The following is a 22,730-nucleotide window of genomic DNA, read 5'->3' as shown; positions in this document are numbered from 1 at the left end:
AAACTCTAAGCAATCTTTTGTATCTAATACTCTATGGTTTTAAGAATTCTTTTTTTCTTTTTTTTTCTTTTTCTTTTTTGGTAAATTTAAGGCAAGACCTCTTAAGGCAAGTGTCTTTATACATTGTGGAATTGTATTTACAATGTTTATGGTTAACTTTGGTGAGAAAGAAATGTTCTTCATTTTCAGAGAGGCTTTCTCACACCTTTCACCAAATAAGAGGGAGGAGGGGGGATATTAAGAACCTGCTTATATGCTACGTCAAGCATATACAGTATAACTTTTTGTCTCATTTCTACCTTAAATTTTAGCACGATGGATCGGGATAAAGTGGGAATCCCCACAGATGGTGATTCACATGCGATCACATATCCACCTGCAATTGTTGTTTATATAATTGATCCTTTTACATACGAAAATACAGACGAGAGCGCTAACTCTTCTAGTGTGTGGACATTGGGGCTACTTCGATGCTTTCTAGAAATGGTCCAGACTCTTCCTCCTCATATCAAGAGTACTGTTTCTGTACAGGTAAGAGTGATAAATGTTGTCAGTTAAAATTATGTAAAACAGTTTGATGTTGTCAGAAGTTTCAGATACTACTTTTCTGTATTCAAATTGATTATCTAAAAGCCAAGTTCTATTATATTGATTTTACTTTAATATCATAATATAAATCTTAGATAATTTATAAGTCATACCACAGTAATAATACAGAATAAAAAACAGTCATACCACAGTAATAATACAGAATTTTTAAAAAGTCCATTAAGTACATTAAATGTTTCTCCTGTGTTACTTTTATAAGCCAATTTTTAAATTCATGAGCCTAAATAGAAAGATATAGCACATACAAGACAGGTTGCAAGAAAAGGAGAAAGCAATTAACCATATTAAGTTGTTAGAAGAAATTTTGAATTTATTTTATAGACTTCAGGACTGGTCAATGGCATTATTAATATAATTATTACATAGAAAATTTATAGTTTTTTGTTGTTGTTGTTGTTTTGAGATGGAGTCTCGTTCTGTCGCCAGACTGGAGTGCAGTGGCACAATCTTGGCTCACTGCAACCTCTGCCTCCCGGGTTCAAGCAATTCTCCTGCCTCAGCCTCCTGAGTAGCTGGGACTACAGGCATGTGCCACCACGCCCAGCTAATTTTTGTATTTTTAGTAGAGATGGGGTTTCACCATGTTGGCCAGGATGGTCTCTATCTCTTGACCTCGTGATCCGCCCACCTTGGCCTCCCAAAGTGCTGGGATTACAAGTGTGAGCCACTACGCCTGGCCAGAAAATTATACAGGTTTTAAATAGTCCTTTAGTTCAGAACCCATTGGTAAAATTGGCTACTTATTCAAAGCCTACATAATAGATAAGAAAACAATTCTTAAATTTTCATTTAAATTAGGTTTTGTTTAAATTTTCTAGTAAAAAGTTTTTAGAGTTTTAGACCCACAATTCCTGTTATTCTCTTTTGAAAGTTTAACATTTGTAATATTTGCCTACACTTCTTAGATAATTCCTTGTCAGTACCTGTTGCAACCTGTGAAGCATGAAGATAGAGAGATCTATCCCCAGCATTTAAAATCCCTGGCTTTTTCGGCCTTTACCCAGTGTCGGAGGCCACTTCCAACATCAACCAATGTGAAAACATTGACTGGCTTTGGTCCAGGTTTAGCCATGGAAACTGCCCTTAGAAGTCCTGATGTAAGTATGTTTTTCATGACCAAAGTTGTTGAATGACTATACATACTTTTTTTTTTTTTGAGATGGAGGCTTACTTTGTCACCCAGGCTGGAGTGCAGTGGGGAAGTCTCGGCTCATCACAACTTCCGCCTCCTGGGTTCAAGCAATTCTCCTGCCTCAGCCTCCCGAGTAGCTGGGATTACAGGCATGCGCCATCTGGCCCAGCTAATTTTGTGTGTGTGGGGGGGGTTTGTCATGTTGGCCAGGCTGGTCTCGAACTCCTGACCTCAGGTGATTGCCCACCTCTGCCTCCTTAAGTGCTGGGATTACAGGCACGAGCCACTGCGCCCTGCCAACACTTTTTTGATATTATGCAAAACTAAGCGCAATTTTTGGCTTAGCTCTCATTTTCCAGTTATCTTATAATTGGGTAGATGATAATTACATTTTAAATGCATATTTATCTAAGATTGTATAGTATGATAATACCTTAATTTTTTATTTTATAGAGACCAGAGTGTATTCGACTTTATGCACCTCCTTTTATTCTGGCTCCAGTGAAGGACAAACAGACAGAGCTAGGAGAAACATTTGGAGAAGCTGGACAGAAATACAATGTTCTTTTTGTGGGATACTGTTTATCACATGATCAAAGGTGGATTCTTGCATCTTGCACAGATCTCTATGGAGAACTTTTAGAAACTTGTATCATTAACATCGATGTTCCAAATAGGTATTTGTATTTCCCTAAATATATCATATCATTCCATTTTTCATGTGTGTGAGTGTGTATGTGTGTGTGTATATATGTGTGTGTGTGTATATATATTGTTTCATTTTTAATGAATAGAAAACCAGCTTGAAGGTTTTGTATATATTAAAATATTAAGATGTGGGATTGTGGGTGCTTTTTACTTTTTCTGTAGTGAATGTTTATATTGTATAAGATAATTAAAAATAATTATGATTAATCTATTACATGAACAAAAAACATTAAGATCACTAACTTCTGTGTCATAAAGCTTGCAATTATTTTAGCTGAACATTTGTGAAAGATGTAGTTAGAAAACACTTCTGCAATTAAAAAATGGTCTAGTAAGTATAGAACATTTAAACTTTTCTCATATACCATCTAAGATATAGCCCCTAATTAACTAAGTTAACTTCATTTACTAAAATTGGCGATTTAAAATTTTATCATTATGGCCGGGCGCGGTGGCTCAAGCCTGTAATCCCAGCACTTTGGGAGGCCGAGACGGGCGGATCACGAGGTCGGGAGATCGAGACCATCCTGGCTAACACGGTGAAACCCGGTCTCTACTAAAAAAATACAAAAAACTAGCCGGGCGAGGTGGCGGGCGCCTGTAGTCCCAGCTACTCGGGAGGCTGAGGCAGGAGAATGGCGTGAACCCGGGAGGCGGAGCTTGCAGTGAGCTGAGATCCGGCCACTGCACTCCAGCCTGGGCGACAGAGCGAGACTCCGTCTCAAAAAAATAAATAAATAAATAAAATTTTATCATTTAATGTTAGGATGTAGCCGGGTGTGGTGGTGGGTGCCTATAATCCCAGCTACTCAGGAAGCTGAGGCAGGAGAATCACTTGAATCTGGGAGGCAGAGGTAGCAGTCAGCTGAGATCACGCCATTGCATTCCAGCCTGGGCGACAAAATGAGACTGTCTCAAAAAAAAAAAAAAAGTTAGGATGTCTTCAGAATATGATGGCCATTTTAGGATTCTTGGCAGTAAATACCATGTCCAATTATTTGCGAAGGATATAACTAATAGGTCCCAACAGGTGAGCCTCATTTTGAGTTATCAAAGCTAGTGAACGCTGAACAGGAGAACCTGAAAAGCAAATCTGTGAAATGATTTTTAGTTTTAAGATTTGGGTTCTGGCCAGGCATGGTGGCTTATGTTTGTAATCCCAGCACTTTGGGAGGCTGAGGCAAGGCAGATCACTTGAGTCCAGGAGTTCAAGACCAGCCTGGGCAACATGGCGAAACCCCATCTGTACAGAAATACAAATATTAGCTGGGCATAGTGGCACACCTGTAGTCCCAGCTACTTGGGAGACTGAGGCAGAAGGATCACTTGAGCCCAGGAAGTTGAGGCTGCAGAGTGAGCTGAGATTGCGCCACAGTACTTCAACCTGGGTGACAGAGTGAGATCCTGTCTCAAAAAAAAAAAAGATTTGGGTTCTATCGTTTATTTTCTTCCCTATTATATAAAAGCCTGTTCTTTTTTAGGTGAGAAATTGAATATATGCAGAAATAGCTAATGATTATTAGGTCTTAGTGGTGCTGGGGAAGCAGAAGATAGGAACAATAATTTTATATTATTGGTTATTAACAAGTCTGTTAAGCTTTATATTATGAACCTTAGAACAGTGCTTCCTATCTTATTTCCTTAATACAATTTTGATTTTTTTAATCGGATATTTATACTAATTAAGTGAGCTTGGGAAAGAATGTGCTCATCTGTGAAGTATGAGAAAGTAGAGGGGAAAAAACCACCCTTTTCATTATCAAAATAGTATTACCATTTTACTACCTTGATAAAGTAGAAGTGAGATAATGGTTAAGAAGGGCAATGATGGGGCTGGGTGCAGTGACTCACGCCTGTAATCCCAGCACTTTGGAGGCCAAGGCAGGTGGATCACCTGAGGTCAGGAGTTCGAGACCAGCCTGACTGACATGGTGAAACCCCGTCTCTACTAAAAATACAAAAAAATTAGTCAGGCATGGTGGCACATGCCTTTAATCCCAGCTACTTGGGAGGCTGAGGCAGGAGAATCACTCAAACCCAGGAGGCGGAGGTTGCAGTGAGCCGAGATTGCACTATTGCACTCCAGCCTGCACAACAAGAGTGAAAATCTGTCTTAAAAAAAAAAAAAAAACAAGGGCAGTGATGGAGTCAGAGAGACCTGGGCTCAAATCCCAAACCTGCCACTACTGACCTTGGAATAACTACCCTTATGCAGCTGAGTTCCAGCTTACTTATATATGAAGTCAGGAGGATAGTTTTATTTGTCTCATGGAGTTGTTAGGATGAAATGAGGTATTACATGTAAATTGATTGGGCACAATGGATGGTACATAGTAAGTACTCAGTAAGTCATAGCCGCTGTTGGCCGGGCATGATTGCTTATGCCTGTAATCCCAACACTTTGGGAGGCCAAGGCAGGCGGATTACCTGAGATCAGGAATTCAAGACCAGCCTGGCCAACATAGTGAAACACCATCTATACTAAAAATACAAAAATTAGGCCTTGCATGGTGGCTCATGCCTGTAATCCCAGCACTTTGGGAGGCCAAGGTGGGTGGATCACGAGGTCAAGAGATGGAGACTCTCCTGGCCAACATGCTGAAATCCCATCTCTACTAAAAATACAAAAATTAGCTGGGCGTGGTGGCACACGCCTGTAGTCCCAGCTACTTGGGAGGCTGAGGCAGGAGAATCACTTGAACCTGGGAGGCGGAGGTTGCAGTGAGCCGAGATCATGCCACTGCACTCCAGCCTGGTGACAGAGTGAGACTCTATCTCAAAAACAAAAAAAGAAAAAAAATACAAAAATTAACGAGGTGTGGTGACACACACCTGTAGTCTCAGCTACTAGGGAGGCTGAGGCAGGAGAATCGCTTGAACCCAGGAGGTGGAAGTTGCAATGAACTGAGGCCACGCCATTGCACTCTGGCCTGGGTGACAGAGTTAGACTCCGTCTCAAAAAATAATAATAATAAAATAGCCACTGTTGCTCAGCCACAGAGTGCTTATGTTGCATATTTGGCTAGTGAAGGAGATGTATGCAGAATACAGGTAACAATGTTGTTTGGACTGAGAAGTGTGGTGTTTTGGTCAGTCTTCAATTTATAGTATAGAACAGGGATTGCTTACTACGGCCCATGGAATAACCAAATCTGGCCATTCCCATTTGAAGTATTGGCTCTTTAAAAACAGTTTGCTGGGCCAAGAGGGGTGGTTCATGCTTGTAATCCTAGCACTTTGGGAGGCCGAGGTGGGTAGATCACGAGGTCAGGAGTTCAAGACCAGCCTGGCCAAGATGGTGAAACCCCATCTCTACTAAAAATACAAAAATTCGCCAGGCGTGGTGGCGGGCGCCTATAATCCCAGTTACTGGGGAAGCTGAGGTAGGAGAATCAGTTGAACCTAGGAGGCAGAGGTTGCAGTGAGCAGAGATCACGCCACTGCAATGTAGCCTAGGTGACAGAGCAAGACTCCGTCTCAAAAAAAAAAATTTTTTTGCTGGGCAGGCGCAGTGGCTCATGCCAACACTTTGGGATACTGAAACAGGATCCTCTGGGGTCAGGAGTTGAGACCAGCCTGGCCAACATGGTGAAACCGCCTCTCTGCTAAAAATACAAAAATTAGCTAGACATGATGGTGGGTGCCTGTAATCCCAGCTGCTCGGGAGGCTGAGGCCAGGAGAATCACTTGAGCCTGGGAGGCAGAGGTTGCAGTGAGCCGAGATTGTGCCACTGCACTCCAGCCTGGGCAACAGAGTGAGACTCCATCTAACAAAAAAAAAAAAAAAAAAAAAATCCCTGGTGGAGAGCAGTATTTCTGATGAATTGAGGTGTTTTAGACAAATTTTTTTAAAAATTTATATATTGTAATGTGAAATAGAAAAACTCACATGCCAAACTTACGATTTTATGAATATTCTCGCTTAGGACTTGTGTAAAGATGTGAAGCACTAAAATAAAGGGGATCTGTTTTTCACAAATTTGGGCTCTTTTAAAATGTCGGGCTGGGCGTGGTGGCTCACACCTGTAATCCCAGCACTTTGCGGGGCGAAGGCATGCAGATCACGAGGTCAGGAGATTGAGACCATCCTGGCTAACATGGTGAAACCCTGTCTCTACTAAAAATACAAAAAATTAGCCGGGTGTGGTGACACGCACCTGTAGTTGCAGCTACTCAGGAGGCTGAGGCAGGAGAATCGCTTAAACCCAGGTAGATGGAGGTTGCAGGTAGCCGAGATTGCGCCACTGCACTCCATCCAGCCTGGGCAACAGTGAGATTCCATCTCAAAACAACAACAACAACAAAAATCATAAAATTTAGAAATATATTTATGACACTCTCTATTCATACAATAGGGCTCGTCGGAAAAAAAGTTCTGCTAGAAAATTTGGTCTACAGAAACTTTGGGAGTGGTGCTTAGGACTTGTACAAATGAGTTCATTACCATGGAGAGTTGTAATTGGTCGTCTAGGAAGGATTGGTCATGGAGAATTGAAAGGTAAAGTTGTGCTTTTATTAGTATTTATATTTCTGTTTTATGTTAATTCACACACTGTTCTGACCACATCTAGGTATATATGTTGAATACAATGCAAAGGTTATCAAATAAGGAAACACATATGTCTAGGCCACAAATGGCTAAATTCAAATTTTAAAAAGACATTTTACTCTTTTTTAACTTTAATAGCAGTCTTATTACTGCTGTTCTTACTTGTTTTCTGTTTTTCCCACTTTCTGATTGTTATTTAACTCATCCTCTGTTGAGCAGATACTAATTGAATTTGGTATACCTAATATTAGGGGGATAAAGGATGTTGAGTAGCATCAGCAGTAAGTTTGGCTTGATGATGACTCCAGTTTGAGGAATACACTAATTTAAAAGCCATTAACTATTTTTATGTTTTAACTTTAACTTGGTTCTACAGGATATTAATAATGCTGTTACTTTGATTTTTTTTTTTTTTTAAACTGTCAATACCCACAGATTGGAGCTGTTTGCTGAGTCGTCGAAACTTGCAGTCTCTAAGTAAAAGGCTCAAAGACATGTGTAGAATGTGTGGTATATCTGCTGCAGACTCCCCTAGCATTCTCAGTGCTTGCTTGGTGGCAATGGAGCCCCAAGGCTCTTTTGTTATTATGCCAGGTTAGCTATCTTTAGTTTATATCAGATTTAATTCTTTATGCAGTTTTTAAGTATTACATAAAATTTATTCTTCATTTATTAAAAGAAAAAAATGTCTTTCATTTTTCAGATTCTGTGTCAACTGGTTCTGTATTTGGAAGAAGCACGACTCTAAACATGCAGACATCTCAGCTAAATACCCCACAGGATACATCATGTACTCATATACTTGTGTTTCCTACTTCTGCTTCTGTGCAAGTAGCTTCAGCTACTTATACCACTGAAAATTTGGATTTAGCTTTCAATCCCAACAATGGTAGGTAATTTGTTCCATTTTGGTAGTCTGAAGAATACCTCCCAAAATAAATTCATGTCAAATACCTGAAACATGTGAATGTTACCTTATTTTACCAAAAAATGACTTTGCAGATGTGATAAGTTAAGGATCTTGAGATGGAGAGATTATCCTCAATTATGCAGGTGGGCCCTTAATGCAATAACATGTATTCTTATAAGAAGGAGGCAGAAGGAGGTTTGACTACATAGAAGAGAAGAAAGCCATGTGATGGAAACAGCGGGAAGCAAAGTCAAAGGGAGAAGATGCTATGTTGCTGACTTTGAAGATGGTGAAAGAGCCCGTGAACCAAAGAATATAGTTCTAGACTCTGGAAAAGACAAGGAAACAGATTATCCCCTTCAGCCTTGCCAACATCCTGATTTCACTCCAACGAAACTGATTTCAGATTTCCGGCCTCCAGAACTGTAAGAAAATAAATGTGTGTTGTTTTTAAGCCAACAGGTTGTGGTAACTTGTTAAAGCGGCAACAGGAAACTTAATACAATCATTCTTTTACCTTGTTGATACCAGAACTGGTGCTGTGATACCAGAACTGGTGCTGTGAATTATCCCATAAATCTTTACTTTTAAAAAACTTTTTGAGACAGAGTCTCACTCACTCTGTCTCCCAGGCTGGAGTGCAGTAGTACAATCTCAGCCCACTGCAACCTTCACCTCCTGGGTTCAAGCGATGCTCGTGCCTCAGCCTCTCGAGTAGCTGGGATTATAGGCGCATGCTACCATGCCTGGCTAATTTTTGTATTTTTGGTAAAGATGGGGTTTCACCATGTTGGCCGGGCTGGTCTCAAACTCCTGACCTGAAATGATCCACCCACCTTGGCCTCCCAAAGTGCTGGGATTACAGGTGTGAGCCACCATGCCCAGCCATCTTTACTTATTTTAAAAGGCAATAGTTGTTCACAAAATATTTGTATAGGTTTACCCTTGTGCTTTTGAGGTACCGGTACATGAACTCATTTTATATATCTCTTCTGTTGATTTACCAAAATAATATAATTTATATAAACTGCCAAAGTAGGGAGGTAGCTTTTCCAGGTGAATTTATAGTTTACATTTTAGTAGAAGAGAAAATAATATTTTATTGTTATTCTGAGATACCTTAAAAAATCTCACATCTCTAAAGTCAGAAATATGGATATTATGCTCTCTTGTTTTAGTGTGTTATATAATAACTCGAGTATTTTACTTAATAAAGAACATGGTATTATTCATAAATACAGTAATCCTCCTTATCTTTGGTTTTCCTTTACATGGGTACAGTACAATAAGATACTTTGAAAGAGAGAGTGAGAGAGACCACATTCACATCTCTTTTATTATAGTACGTTGCTGTAATTATTCTAATATTCTTGTTGTTAATCTCTTACTGTACCTAATTTATAATTGAAACTCCATCATAGGTGTGTATGTAAAGGAAAAATCAGTATATAGGATTTGGTACTATCCTTGGTTTCAGAAATCTATGTGGGTATGGGGGTGGGTCTTGGGACATATCCGCCATGGATAAGGGGGACTACTGCAGTCCCACTTTAAACACATTTTCATTTCCTTTGTACTATGTTTGCTTTGTATTAGTTTCCTATTGCTGCTCTAACAAAGTACTACACATTTAGTGGCTTAAAACAACACCCATTTATTTTATCTTACAGTTCTGGAAGTCAGAAGTCCAAAATCAGTCTCGATGGGCCAAAGTTAAAATGTCAGCAGGATTGATTACTTTCTGGAGGCCCTAAGGGAAAATGTTTCCTTGCTTTTGTCAGTTTCTACAGGCCACCTGCATTCCTTGGCTCATGGTCCCTTCCTCTATCCTGGATGCCAGCAGTATAGTGTCATCACATCTCCTTCACTGACTCTAACCCTACTGCCTCCCTCTTATTAGGACCCCTGTGATTACATTGGACCCACCCGGATAATCCAGAATAATCTCCCCATCTCAAGATCCTTAGCTTGATCACATCTGCAAAGTCTTTTATGGTAACATATTCTTAGATTCCTGGGATTAGGATGTGGACATCTTTGGGGGGCCATTATTCAGACTACCACATGCTTGTTTATGCATAATTATTTGTATGTTTTTTAGCACAACACTTGGCACATGGTAGACACTCAGTAAATGTTGGTTAAATTAACCCATTTTGGTTAAAATTTCATTTATTTTGACCCTTTCCTGTGAATGACCGTAGGATATGGAAAATGGAGTTTTAAATTTCTTTTCTTTCTCCTGTTTAGATGGAGCAGATGGAATGGGTATCTTTGATTTGTTAGACACAGGAGATGATCTTGACCCTGATATCATTAATATCCTTCCTGCTTCTCCAACTGGTTCTCCTGTACATTCTCCAGGATCTCATTACCCCCATGGAGGTGATGTGGGCAAGGTAACTGTGTTGTAAATTTTAGTTTTTCTAGGCTGGGCACAGTGTCTCACACCTGAAATCCCAGCACTTTGGGAGGCCAAGGTGGGTGGATCACGAGGTCAGGAGTTTGAGACCAGCCTGGCCAATATGGTGAAACCCCGTCTCTACTAAAAATGTAAAAAATAGCCCGGTGTGGTGGCACGCACCTGTAGTCACAGCTAGTCGGGAGGCTGAGACAGGAGAATCACTTGAACCTGGGAGGCGGAGGTTGCAGTGAGCCAAGCAAGATCAAGCCACCGTACTCCAGCCTGGGCGCCAAAGGAGGGTGACGAAAAAGTGTAATTTTTCTAAATGACATTTGTTAACTTAGTAATGGATTAATATATGAAATTCAATACTATTTTTCCTTGGAAATTAGCAAGAGTTGAGGTTAATTAACAGTACATTCATGCATTTCTACATCATAGACATCAGTACTTTGAATTGCACATTTTTAAGAGAATCTCTAAGGCTCTGCTTTCTCTGAATCCATATTTTCTAGACCATTTGGCATTACTCCTTTTTTTGTAGTTTTTGTGGCAGTTCACCATAGTTTTTTACTCAGATACAGGATCACAGTATCTTTCAGAATCACTATATATAACTCTTTAAGAGCAGCCATTCATATCAGGGCTGTGACAAGGAATATAATAAAAATACTAGTTTTCTCATAAGACCACATAAAACACTGACCATCTACTTCCCCTTTTTATCTTTAGCAATTATGGAAGCAGGCTGTCTTGACCTTGTATTTGAAGTAAAAACTAATTGGGCTTCAGCGAATAACATCTCTCTATTTGAAATTATATATACTGGGCTGGGGGCGGTGGCTCATCCCTGCAATCCCAGCACTTTGGGAGGTTGAGGTAGGCGGATCATGACATCAGGAGATCAAGACCATCCTGGCTAACACAGTAAAACCCCGTCTCTACTAAAAATACAAAAATTAGCTGGGTGTGGTGGTGGGCGCCTGTAGTCCCAGCTACTGGGGAGGCTGAGGCAAGAGAATGGCGTCAGCCCAGGAGGCAGAGCTTGCAGTGAGCTGAGATTGCACCACTGCACTCCAGCCTAGGCGACAGAGCAAGACTCCATCTCAAAGAAAAGAAATTATATATACTGCTGATTTGATTATTGTAGTATGCATAGGTTTAAAATTTACCCTTTTAAAGTAGGGAAGGATCTTTTTCCAATCTTACTTTGCATTCCTTCCTCCTTTTTGTAACTGCAAAGAAATTAGATAAGAAATACATACAACGAAAAGCACCAGTAATCCCACCACCTTAATAAAACCATTTTTACTTTTAAGCAAATTATCATCCTTCCACATATGTTTATATTGCAGTTTTCAATAAGTATAATCAGCTTTTTAATGTTGCATTTTTGTTATGCCGTGATTTGTGTCCTTCCCAAAATATTGGACATGTAAGGTTTTTTTTCTATTATAGATAATGATGTAATGAACATTTTCATGCGTATTTTTTTTTCTTTTGTCTGTTTCCTTAAATACCAAGAAATACATTAATCCAAAGGATATGAATGTGACTTAGTAGTTGTCCCTTCATGTTGCCATAATAATTTTCACAGCACTATTAACTGCATTTTATAGATAGTGCTAGATTAACAAAGCTAAATTGAATCCACCTTTTGAATTGGGGTGTGGTTTTCAGGACTTAAAGCAATATTAGCAAGTAACTTAAAGATGTCATTGAAAATTTTGTATGTTTTACTCATCTGTGAAGGTTTACACACTTTCCTGTGAGCTTGGCATAGTAATACAGACTTGTTAAACAGCTGGCATATTCATTTAATACAATTCTTAAAATATGTTCTATTAATGCTTTTACTTATAATACTCTTAAGTACATAGAAACTGGTTTTTTTCAATATCCTTCAGTATTTTGTTAAATTGATGTCATAAGATAATGAGACTGATTGCTGTAAGCCATTCTGTGTTTATATCTGGTACTTAGCTATATTTGAGTGAACTAATAATATACTTCTAATTTTGTCTTTTTAAGGGTCAGAGTACTGATCGGCTACTTTCAACAGAACCTCATGAGGAAGTACCTAATATTCTTCAGCAACCATTGGCCCTTGGTTACTTTGTATCAACTGCCAAAGCAGGTCCATTACCTGACTGGTTCTGGTCAGCATGTCCTCAAGCACAATATCAGTGTCCCCTTTTTCTTAAGGTATTGCCATTTCTGTCCCAGTTCCTAAATAATTCTAATTGACAGCCTAAGTCCTGAGAAATCTAGAAGTGGCTTTTTAAAGTCTTATAGCTTGTCTAAGTTCTTAAATGAATTGCCATATGTGACTCTTCAAACAAGATCACGAAGGCGTGGTGGCTTACGCCTGTAATCCCAGCACTTCAGGAGGCCGAGGCAGGCAGATTACCTGAGGTCAGGAGTTTGAGACCAGCCTGGCCAACATGGCGAAACCTAGTCTCTACTAAAAATACAAAAATTAGCCAGGTGTGGTGGCGGGTGCCTGTAGTCCCAGCTACTCGGGAGGCTAAGGCAGGAGAATCGCTTGAACCTGCGAGGCAGAGGTTGCAGTGAGCTGAGATCGTACCACTTCATTCCAGCCTGGGCCACACACTGTGAGACTCTCTCAAAAAAAAAAAAAAACTAGCTTTTAAATTTATATTTTTAGAACTTTATTCTTAAGTCAAACTCCTAGGATCCTTGTTGTTAGTGTAGATTGAGTATCCCTTATTCGAAATGCTTGGGACCAGAAGTGTTTCCACTTTTGGATTTTTTCAGATTGGGGATGCTCAGTCTGTTTCAACTGCACATATGTAAATTTAGAGCTGAGAGAAACTTTGTTACCTCTAGTCTAACCTTCTCATTTTATAGGTGAGCATATTTAAGTTCAGAAAAACTCACCTGTTTAAAGTCATAATTGGTAATAGACTCAAGACTGAAACCTGGGTCTTTTAATGATTATTGTGTTATTCTTTGAATTACATCATACTGCACTGCTGTTATGCTACATTATTTTGGGGAATAAAAGATTTATAATCTTGGGCTGGGCGTGGTGGCTCATGCCTGTAACCCCAGCACTTTGGGAGGCTGAGGCGGGTGGATCACGAGGTCAGCAGTTCAAGACCAGCCTGGCCAACATGGTGAGACCCCGGGGGTTTCTACTAAAACGACAAAAAATTAGCCAGGTGTGGTGGCATGTGCCTGTAGTCCCAGCTACTTGGGAGGCTGAGGCAGGAGAATCACTTGAATCTGGCAGGTAGAGGTTGCAGTGAGCCGAGATCATGCCACTGCACTCCAGCCTGAGTGACAGAGCGAGACTCCGTCTCAAAAAAAAAAAAGATTTATAATCTTTGTAATACTTGATTTTTAGTTTCATTTACTACTTAAAGTTTTTCTAGCTGTATATAGATTACTGTGTTAAAACTGAGTGGTTTTTAAATACAGTAATGAGACTCTCAGATTCATAGTGATTTATTACAACAAACTCAGGCTGGGCACAGTGATTCACACCTATAATCCGAGCACTTTGGGTGGTCAAGGCAGGAGGATCGCTTGAGGCCAGGAGTTCATGATCAGCCTGGACAACATAGTGAAAGTTTGTCTCTCTAAAAAATTTTTAATATTAGGCATGGTAGCACGTGCCTGTAGTCCTAGTAACATGAGAAGCTGAGGCAGGAGGGAGGATCGCATGAGCACGGGAGGTTGAGGCTGTAGTGAGCCATGATCATGCCACTGTACTCCAGCTGTGTAACAGGAGACCCTCTCTCAAAAAAGCAAAACCAAATTTGTTAGTAAGCAATGTAACGTGAAGTGGAGATAAGTCACAAAATGAGATATAAAAGCCCTATGCAGAATTTATTACTGCTGCTGATATTGTTCCAGAATAACAAATTTAGATGTGACTCACTTACTCTTATGTAAACCCACCAGAAGTTGACTGTTTTTAATCACCAAATCATGCTAATTTAAATACTTGCTGCCGGGCACGGTGGCTCACACCTGTAAACCCAGCACTTTGGGAGGCTGAGGCAGGCAGATCACCTGAGCTCGGGAGTTCGAGACCAGCCTGACCAACGTGGAGAAACCTTGTTTCTACTAAAAATACAAAATTAGCCGGAAGTGGCGGTGCATGCCTGTAATCCCAGCTACTCTGGAGGCTGAGGCAGGAGAATCGCTTGAACCCAGGAGGCGGAGGTTCATTGCACTCCAGCCTGGGCAACAAGAGCTAAACTCCGTCTCAAAAAAGATAAATAAATATAAATAAATGCTTGCTAACTGGGCCAGGTGCAATGGCTCACGCCTATAATCCCAGCACTTCAGGCGGCTGAGGCAGGGAGCTCACCTGAGGTCACGAGTTCAAGACCAGCCTGGCCAACATGATGAAACCTGCCTCTACTAAAAATACAAAAAAAGTAGCCAGGCATGGTGGCAGGTGCCTGTAATCCCAGCCACTAGGGAGGCTGAGGCAGGAGAATCACTTGAATCCGGAAGGTGGAGGTTGCAGTGAGCTATCGCACCACTGCACTCCAGCCTGGGTGACAGAGCGAGACTCTGTCTCAGTCAATCAATACATACATGTATACATACACACATGCTAAGTTATTTTTACCTGTTGGAGTAGAAGTTGGATTGTATGTATGCTTTGGTTTCTTAGGGATATATTTTAGTGGGTACTAGACCAATAGGTTTCTTGCTATTTTCTAAACCTGTTGCTATTAAATCTTGATATCTTTGGATCACATCCATTGACTCAATGACATTTGAGATTAAACAGTGGACTTCTGTACCACATTTATAAAGAATACAACAGCTGATGATCTGAATTGATTATTAATGAGATAATATATTTAAAGGGTGTCAAGTAATAGCTTCGTCATATGACATTTCTTCCTCTTCCAGTAGATGTGCAGTGGTCTATAAAGATCTCATTACAAGAACATATTCTCAGCTGGGCGCGGTGGCTCACGCCTGTAATCTCAGCACTTTGGGAGGCCAGGGCAGGCAGATTACAAGGTCAGGAGATCGAGACCATCCTGGCGAACACTGTGAAACCCTGGGATTAGCCAGGAGTGGTGGCGGGCACCTGTAGTCCCAGTTCCTCAGGAGGCTGAGGCAGGAGAATGGCGTGAACCCGGGGGGCGGAGCTTACAGTGAGCTGAGATGGCACCACTGCACTCCAGCCTGGGCAACAGAGCAAGACTCCGTCTCAATAAAAAATAAATTAAATAAATAAATAATAAATAAATAAGAACATATTCTCAAGGGATTTTCTATATACTAGTAGTCTGTGGTGTCTCCACAAAACAAAGGGTTCTTTGTGGTCCTTTGGGAGGGTGCTACACATGCTATCTGTCCTCTTTTCTAGTCATAATACATGTATGCACACTAAAGTCTCTGAAAAACAGAGGTAAATAAAATAGTTTACCTAGCATTTCCCAAACTTATTAATACACAAGGAAAGGATTATTTAACACCTGCTAATAGTTTATTACCTTAGTGTTTCAGGGGATGTGCTTCAGGAAACACAAGTTTACAAAAAGTCCAAGGGACTATCTAGAGCCTTTCCTACTCAGTATTTATTTGCAGAAAGGATAGTGTAAAGCGGACATTCACTGTTAGATACATTGTAACAAGATTAGGACTTCTGGTTATGAACTACCACCTAAAGCATAATTTACTATAAGTTTCGTTCACTTTTTTTTTTCATATATCTCAGTTTTATACTGTAGGCAGTAAAGCCACCTGATATGTTTCTCTTTGCTTGGAAATATAGCAGGTTGTTAGCTAGATTCCTTTTTATCATAGGAATAGAGTACTGGTACTAATTACATTTTAAAAATTTGTAGTGATTTGCAGTGTGAGACTTGCTTACAACTCCATAAATCAAGAGTTTGTAGACAGTTCAAACATAGATATCTTTGGTTATATTCCTAAATATACTGTACGAGTTTCTACATATATTGCAGTTGCATAGGAGAGAGCACCTAAATATAAAATAGTACCTTTTACAGTATACAGAATGAAATCTACCAAGAGTTACTGCAGTGAACATCACCATTGTTTTGTCATAGCTTTTTAATACTATATTGACTTACATATATTGACTTATAAACAAAATGACCCATTTAATTGGAGTGTGGAGTAGCTCATTCCTTTCTCCCACTATTCATTGCCATATCTAAATGAGTGTGCCAGTTTTTACTAATCCTCTGTTATGAAATTGAGTGGGCAAAGCAGGCATCTGTGCACCTTATTACTTAGGGTGTTCTCAGTTCAACCCAAGATAGCTTTGTTTAAGGTTTATTGTGCTGTAACCAAACTATTTGCTTATGCTTACGCCTGTTACTTTTTTCAGTGCTAGACTTAGGTATGTCTGCATAGTCATAAAGGGTGTCATACCTTACGGACAGACTACTCAGGTTTACTCAATTTAGTGCCTCCTTAAACATTTACGTTGCACATCTAGGCAAATTAGACTTAGCAGATAATTAGAAATTCTTTTTCTAAGGATTATTGTATGGTCTCAAAAACAATAAAGGTAAAGAAAATAGATTCAAAATAAGTTTTGCACCTAAAAATCACTTCTGGCTAGGCGCAATGGCTCATGCATGTAATCCCAGCACTTTGGGAGGCCAAGGCAGGAGAATTGTTTGAGGCCAGGAGTTCAAGACCAGCCTGGTCAACAGAACAAGAAGCTGCCCCTACTTAAAAAAAAAAAAAAAAGTCTATAATGAATTAAAGAAAACAAGCATTTTTATAGTGGCTTTCATTCATAACAGGACTAAAATGTATTTAATCATTTTAGAAGATACACTGGGAGAATAAGGTAAAATTAATTAGCAGATTATTTTCTATTTGGCTGACTGATTGATTACTTGTTACCTTCTTAGGCCTCTTTGCACCTTCACGTGCCTTCAGTGCAATCTGACGAGCTGCTTCACAGTAAACACTCCCACCCACTTGACTCAAATCAGACTTCAGATGTCCTCAGGTACAAGTCTTTTACCCTTAACAATTTGTTACTGCAACTTTAAAAGAATATAGTGTTGATTCTTTTCTATTTTTCTCATTTTTGGCAAGAATTCACAGTTGTATATCACTGGATCTCTAAGCACTGCTATTCTAACATGAGTAATCTACTTTTGAGGATAATTTTTATGGAAATTGCTTCTTTCCCCCCAGGGACTCTCTGTTACACTCTTTTTTAAGGTGACTTTGAGTCTTAAATGCCATGATTGAAAACTGCTTCCAATCTGGATTGGAAATAAATACATGACTTATGCAGTTTATTTACTTTTCAGGTTTGTTTTGGAACAGTACAATGCACTCTCCTGGCTAACCTGTGACCCTGCAATCCAGGACAGACGCTCATGTCTCCCAATTCATTTTGTGGTGCTGAATCAGTTATATAACTTTATTATGAATATGCTGTGATCTTCATTTGATGGAACTGTGCAAGAAAAGAACAAGGAAAAATGGATATTTCGCTGCAGGATTAAGTTACAATTACCTTCTCAGTGAAAGTTATTTGTGATGGGGTCTAATTCTTATTACTTCAACAAATATTGTTTTGACTTGGGGGGAGGGGCTATAACCCTGCTATTTTTCATTGACTCTACTGAACTCTTTAGGATGATGACTGATCATACAAAACGTATTATAACATTTTCGTAGCAAAATTAACCTTTTTTTTTCCAGTCACAGTATTTGTGAAAAGTAATGAGCCATAGTACCCAGTCATGTTAAATGAATATTAAAAGCATGGAGAGGAAACATGAGGAACAATGAATTTCAACATATGGCTTCAGAACATGAAGATGTTCTTGTATTGGATTATAGTATCTAGTATTCAAAAATGCCTGCATCTCTTATTTATTGTAAGTTTTTAAATGTATAAATTGTCTTATATTTCTTAACCTCTTTTATAAAAATTTTCCTAGAAGGTTTATACTGCCTTCTTGCTTTAAAGCAATTGGTCTAAAATATATGTAATCGTCTTAATTAAAAAGTTGCAGTAGGGTTGCTTTTAGAGTATTATTTTTTTGTAAGGGGGTGGGTGGGACAGTAAATTTGTATTGTCTCGATGTACAGTTTAACGGGGATAGAGGGGGAATAATGTCCATACCATTGTGTGTGGAGGATTTACAGCTAAGCTGTAGTTGCAGAGTACATGTACAGTAATGAAGTTCACTGTGTTTATAAATTGAAAAGGTACCAGGTCTTACAGCATTTTATATATCACATCTTTACAGAATAACATGATGGCAATATACAAGTGGTATTGTTAGGTGGTTTAACTTAGAATAAAATGAGAATTCTTCAGTTATATTTTGTACTATGGTTTAGGGCTATGACTAATATTTCAGGCCATTTCCAGTGCAAGAAACTTAGTTTTACAAGAAAAACCATTTGCTACTGAATGCTTAAACTAATTTTGGTGTTTAATGTTACATGCTTAAATTTTTTTCAGTTTTAGCAGTGGCACATTTAGGCATGGGACTATTATTATGAAATTTATTTTCAGGATCTGCTATAAGGTTGAAATTTAGCCCAGCTCTAGGCATTTTACAAATTATTTTACAAGCAGTCACTCTTGATTGTTTGACTTTTTTTTTAAATTAAAGATTGGGAATGTATGTGAGAGTATGCATATGTATGGATGTGTGTGTGTGCGCGCAATCAAACTGTGGTGTAAATAGATTCTCAGTGAATTCTGGTATTCAGACTCTATTCCACTAGTGAAAGAACCATTTTCTAAACTTCCCTTGCCTTTTTTATTTATTTAATTTTCTTGGTTTGGAGATGTCAGTCCCAAACACCAGAGTCTGTACTTTTCTATAACACAGCTCAGATTAAGGTAGGGCATATGCCAAGGAGGTTCTCACCTCCCTAAAGAAGGGACTTGAATTTTAGGGACTTTAATTCACCCCTCCTTCAATACAACTTTCCCCCTTCTTGTTTGCACATGCCAAGATAACTGCTTTTATGCAGGGTGTACCCCCTTGAAAAATCCTTTCTACAGTGCTGCTCACAAAAGAGCCCAAGTTCGCCTCCTACCTGCATTGCTGACTTGAATTCACAGTCGCCGAGTCTACCTATCTTTCTTGGAAGCAGTCTAGCAAAATTTCTATTTGTACGTTCACTAATTATCTACAAGGACAAAATAAGTTGTATTTACAAAACTCTATTTCAGTGGGTTTTTTTTTGGTTTTTTGGTTTTTTTTTTTTTTTTTACTGAAACTTGTTTTGTGAATACTCTATGCTTAGAATTAAATATCACTTTCTTATGAACGATATAACTTCTTCAGATTGTGTATATGAAAACATTAGCAAGTCTTGTTTTTTCTATGAAGCAAACACAATTGACAAAGGTTTTCAATCATTTCTTCAAAACTATAATGCAATTCCAATGGTCAGCATATTTTGATATTAAATTTAAAGATCACCTCTCTGCATTTGTTTTTAAATTATGCTAACACACCACACATTATTTTGGTATGTTTTGTTCTGTACTTTCTTTAAAAAAAACAAAAAAAAAACAAAAAAAAACAAAAACTTGTCTGAGATTTGAAGGAAAATATGCTTATTTGGAATTTCCATAAAAAGAGTATCCTTTTTATATACTTAATAGTGACTTTACAAAATAAAAGTTATATTCTCAGTTGTTTAAAATCACTAACCTGTGGTAACCACACCTCAGATTGAAAGTAGATTTAAAATCATTCCCTGACAGATTATTTAATGTGGAGCCATAAGGAGGGAACCCAGTATACAATTATTTTTTATTTGGGAATCAGGGAATAGTTCCCAAATATACAGTATTGATTGATAAGATTTTTTTTTCCCTTCATATATCCACTCACACTCAATAGAAAGTTATTAAATAATCATTAGAAAAGCTCATAGACTTATTTGAGAAATTAAGCCTCGTGCAGGATGATGGATTTGACTTACTAATGTACTGTCACAGACAAGTATGGGTAGTTTTGTTTAAATGGGTAAGCAAAATATTATGCTTTTTAGCAGTGGATTACCAACACCTTGACTTCTTTGTTACAATGCTAACATCTTTTTTTTGTGCAGTTATCCATGGTTATTAAGCAGGGTGGAAGTTCAGTATTTTGTCATTTAAAAAGATTAGTTATATAATGTCTGCTTCCAGCCAGTGAGAAACATCTAGCCATACCTTTCTTATGCAAGCCATTCAGTTATCAGGACTGTGAATTAACACTGTATGAATAAATTTCTGTACACCTTATTGTTTGGCCAGAAGGCCACCAAGTGTACTTATATGTAATCCTTAAATTTTAAAGTAGCTGTAATTTTTAAATATTTCTAAACTTTTCTTAAACCACTAAAATTAAGCTCTTACTACTTAGTCAACTATCCTCAGCTGTATTCGTACTCAATTGTCAGTATGGCACAGATTACTGTATTAAAATATTCTCCTTTCGTCTTCATACTTACCTTCTGTAGGTAATTTTTTAACTTAATGTGTTACTACAAAGATTTGCAGATCTTTAATCAAGCACTATGTTAATACTGTAATATCAGAATACTATGTTGCATTATTTAAAATGTTCAAATTGAATAGATTAAAAAGTTTTTAAATGCTATTGCATCATATAATTTGCTATTCATCCACTATGGCATTGCATATCAATCAGTTAATACACTTAATGTTGCATGAGTAATATTTTGGTCTGGGTTTCCTCTTAAGATTTTAGTTCGTCTGAATTAAGGAAAAATGTTTTTAATATACATTCTTATTTTGTCCCACCCCTCCAAAAATGAGCTGGAAATCTTAACTTTTTGGGGTTTTTTTTTTGTTTTTTTGGGTTTTTTTTTTGTTTGTTTTTTGGTATTTTAATGGGCCCAGAACTGTGGTTTAAATTTTTATGTATGTATTTTCTTTTTTGTGGAGTATAAATTTAAAAACTGGATTTGGGACCTAAAATACTCCTCAGGTTGATATATTCATGAAGTTTTAAAACAGCTTTAGTTTTCAAAGTAAACTGGATATGTGGACCTTAAAGTTGTTGAGTTTAAGCTACAAATTGTAACGTCATTACTGGACATGTCAGCATCAACCCTCTCAAAATAGCTTGGTCACTTTATGAAGGGGCGTTTTAAAGTTGTTGTTTAGCAGTGACATTTAATATGGTCCAATTGCTTTTCTTTTTAACGTGACAAAAAGAGAATAAGGAACAAACACTATTGCTGCCGAATGCCATAACACTGAGTTGTACAAATTGTGATTGAGGAAATGAAAAGGTTTATACTTTTTAAAAAAAAACAAAAACAAAAAACAAAACTTCAAATGGAATAAATTATTCATGAAGCCTTCATTGTTGTGTCTTATTCTGTTGAAAATATTTCCATATTAAATTTGTGCAAAATTAGTAGCAATATTTTTGTGTCATTATAAATGGAAAGGGACAGCCTCGAAACTGATTAATGGTCTTTTAATTTCTCTGAAGTATTTTTAAAAGGATTTTAATCACATAAAAATGTACAGTATGTAGAATAATTGTATATTTTATACCTACCAATTCCTTGTAGGCTGGCCAATTAGATATTGTCTAGTCCAAACAAGCTACCTTCAAATATTTAAAGCTTAGCTGTATCCTATTTTTATTTGATCATAAGAATAATGTTCAGAAGTGAGTAATCCATCAAAAATAGCTCTGCCCGTGTTCTGTAAGCACACATTTAAAATATTTTTGTCCAGACTTAAGCCAAGTAAGGACATACCTCAAAATTATTGTGATCATTTTGAAATAGTTTTTGCTACAAAAATTTTAAAAATTATCCTTTAAAAGGAGTTGTATGTTGTTTGAACTGCCTATCCTCAGTTATTTTCTGTCTGACAGATCTTTAATCAAGCACTATTATATTACCTCTGGTTTGTTTCTACCCTTTTTTTTTTTTTTTTACTATAGTGAAAAATCAAGGTTTTTTTTTGTTTGTTTGTTTGTTTGTTTTTTGTTTTTTGTTTTGAGACGATCTCCTGACCTCATGATCCGCCTGCCAAAGTGCTGGGATTACAGGCGTGAGCCACCACGCCCGGCCCAAGCTTTTTTTTAAAGGGGATGTATTCACTTGTACAGCTACACACATGGACATTTTTATTTTAAACTTCAAAATATATGAAAGTTTAGGAAACGGGGAAAAAAAATTTCAGCTGCAGCTACAATAGAGCACCATTATGTATTAGTACATTGATAATTTCGGTACATTTGAAAATTTGGAATACCAAATGATCATAGCTCACTGCAGCCCTGAACTCCTGGCCACAAGCAGTCCTCCTTGCCTCAGCCTCCTGAATAGCTGGGACTTCAGGTGCATGCCAACACGCCTGGCTAGTTTTATTTTTTGTAGAGATGGGATCTCGCTATATTTCCCAAGTCTCAAACTC

At 38.2% G+C, this 22,730-nt stretch overlaps 1 protein-coding gene across 1 annotated transcript in view; it reads left to right on the top strand.

Moving 5' to 3' along the window:
• Window positions 1-21,660, top strand: part of MED13 (mediator complex subunit 13) — a 125,795-nt gene extending 104,135 nt beyond the window's left edge. The window contains exons 21-30 of the mRNA XM_015120024.3: window positions 312-531; window positions 1,515-1,706; window positions 2,195-2,418; window positions 6,805-6,947; window positions 7,434-7,592; window positions 7,702-7,887; window positions 10,159-10,307; window positions 12,344-12,517; window positions 17,203-17,303; window positions 17,614-21,660. Coding sequence (XP_014975510.1) covers window positions 312-531; window positions 1,515-1,706; window positions 2,195-2,418; window positions 6,805-6,947; window positions 7,434-7,592; window positions 7,702-7,887; window positions 10,159-10,307; window positions 12,344-12,517; window positions 17,203-17,303; window positions 17,614-17,746 — 1,681 coding nt within the window. The 3' untranslated portion in view covers window positions 17,747-21,660. The remainder of the gene's footprint in view (window positions 1-311; window positions 532-1,514; window positions 1,707-2,194; window positions 2,419-6,804; window positions 6,948-7,433; window positions 7,593-7,701; window positions 7,888-10,158; window positions 10,308-12,343; window positions 12,518-17,202; window positions 17,304-17,613) is intronic.
• Window positions 21,661-22,730: the final 1,070 nt, after the last annotated feature.

Source organism: Macaca mulatta, chromosome 16 (assembly GCF_049350105.2).
Source record: "Macaca mulatta isolate MMU2019108-1 chromosome 16, T2T-MMU8v2.0, whole genome shotgun sequence".
Taxonomy (NCBI): Eukaryota; Metazoa; Chordata; class Mammalia; order Primates; family Cercopithecidae; genus Macaca; species Macaca mulatta.
The sequence above is the reverse complement of the archived record's forward strand: the minus strand, read 5'-3'. Positions and strand labels throughout refer to the sequence as shown.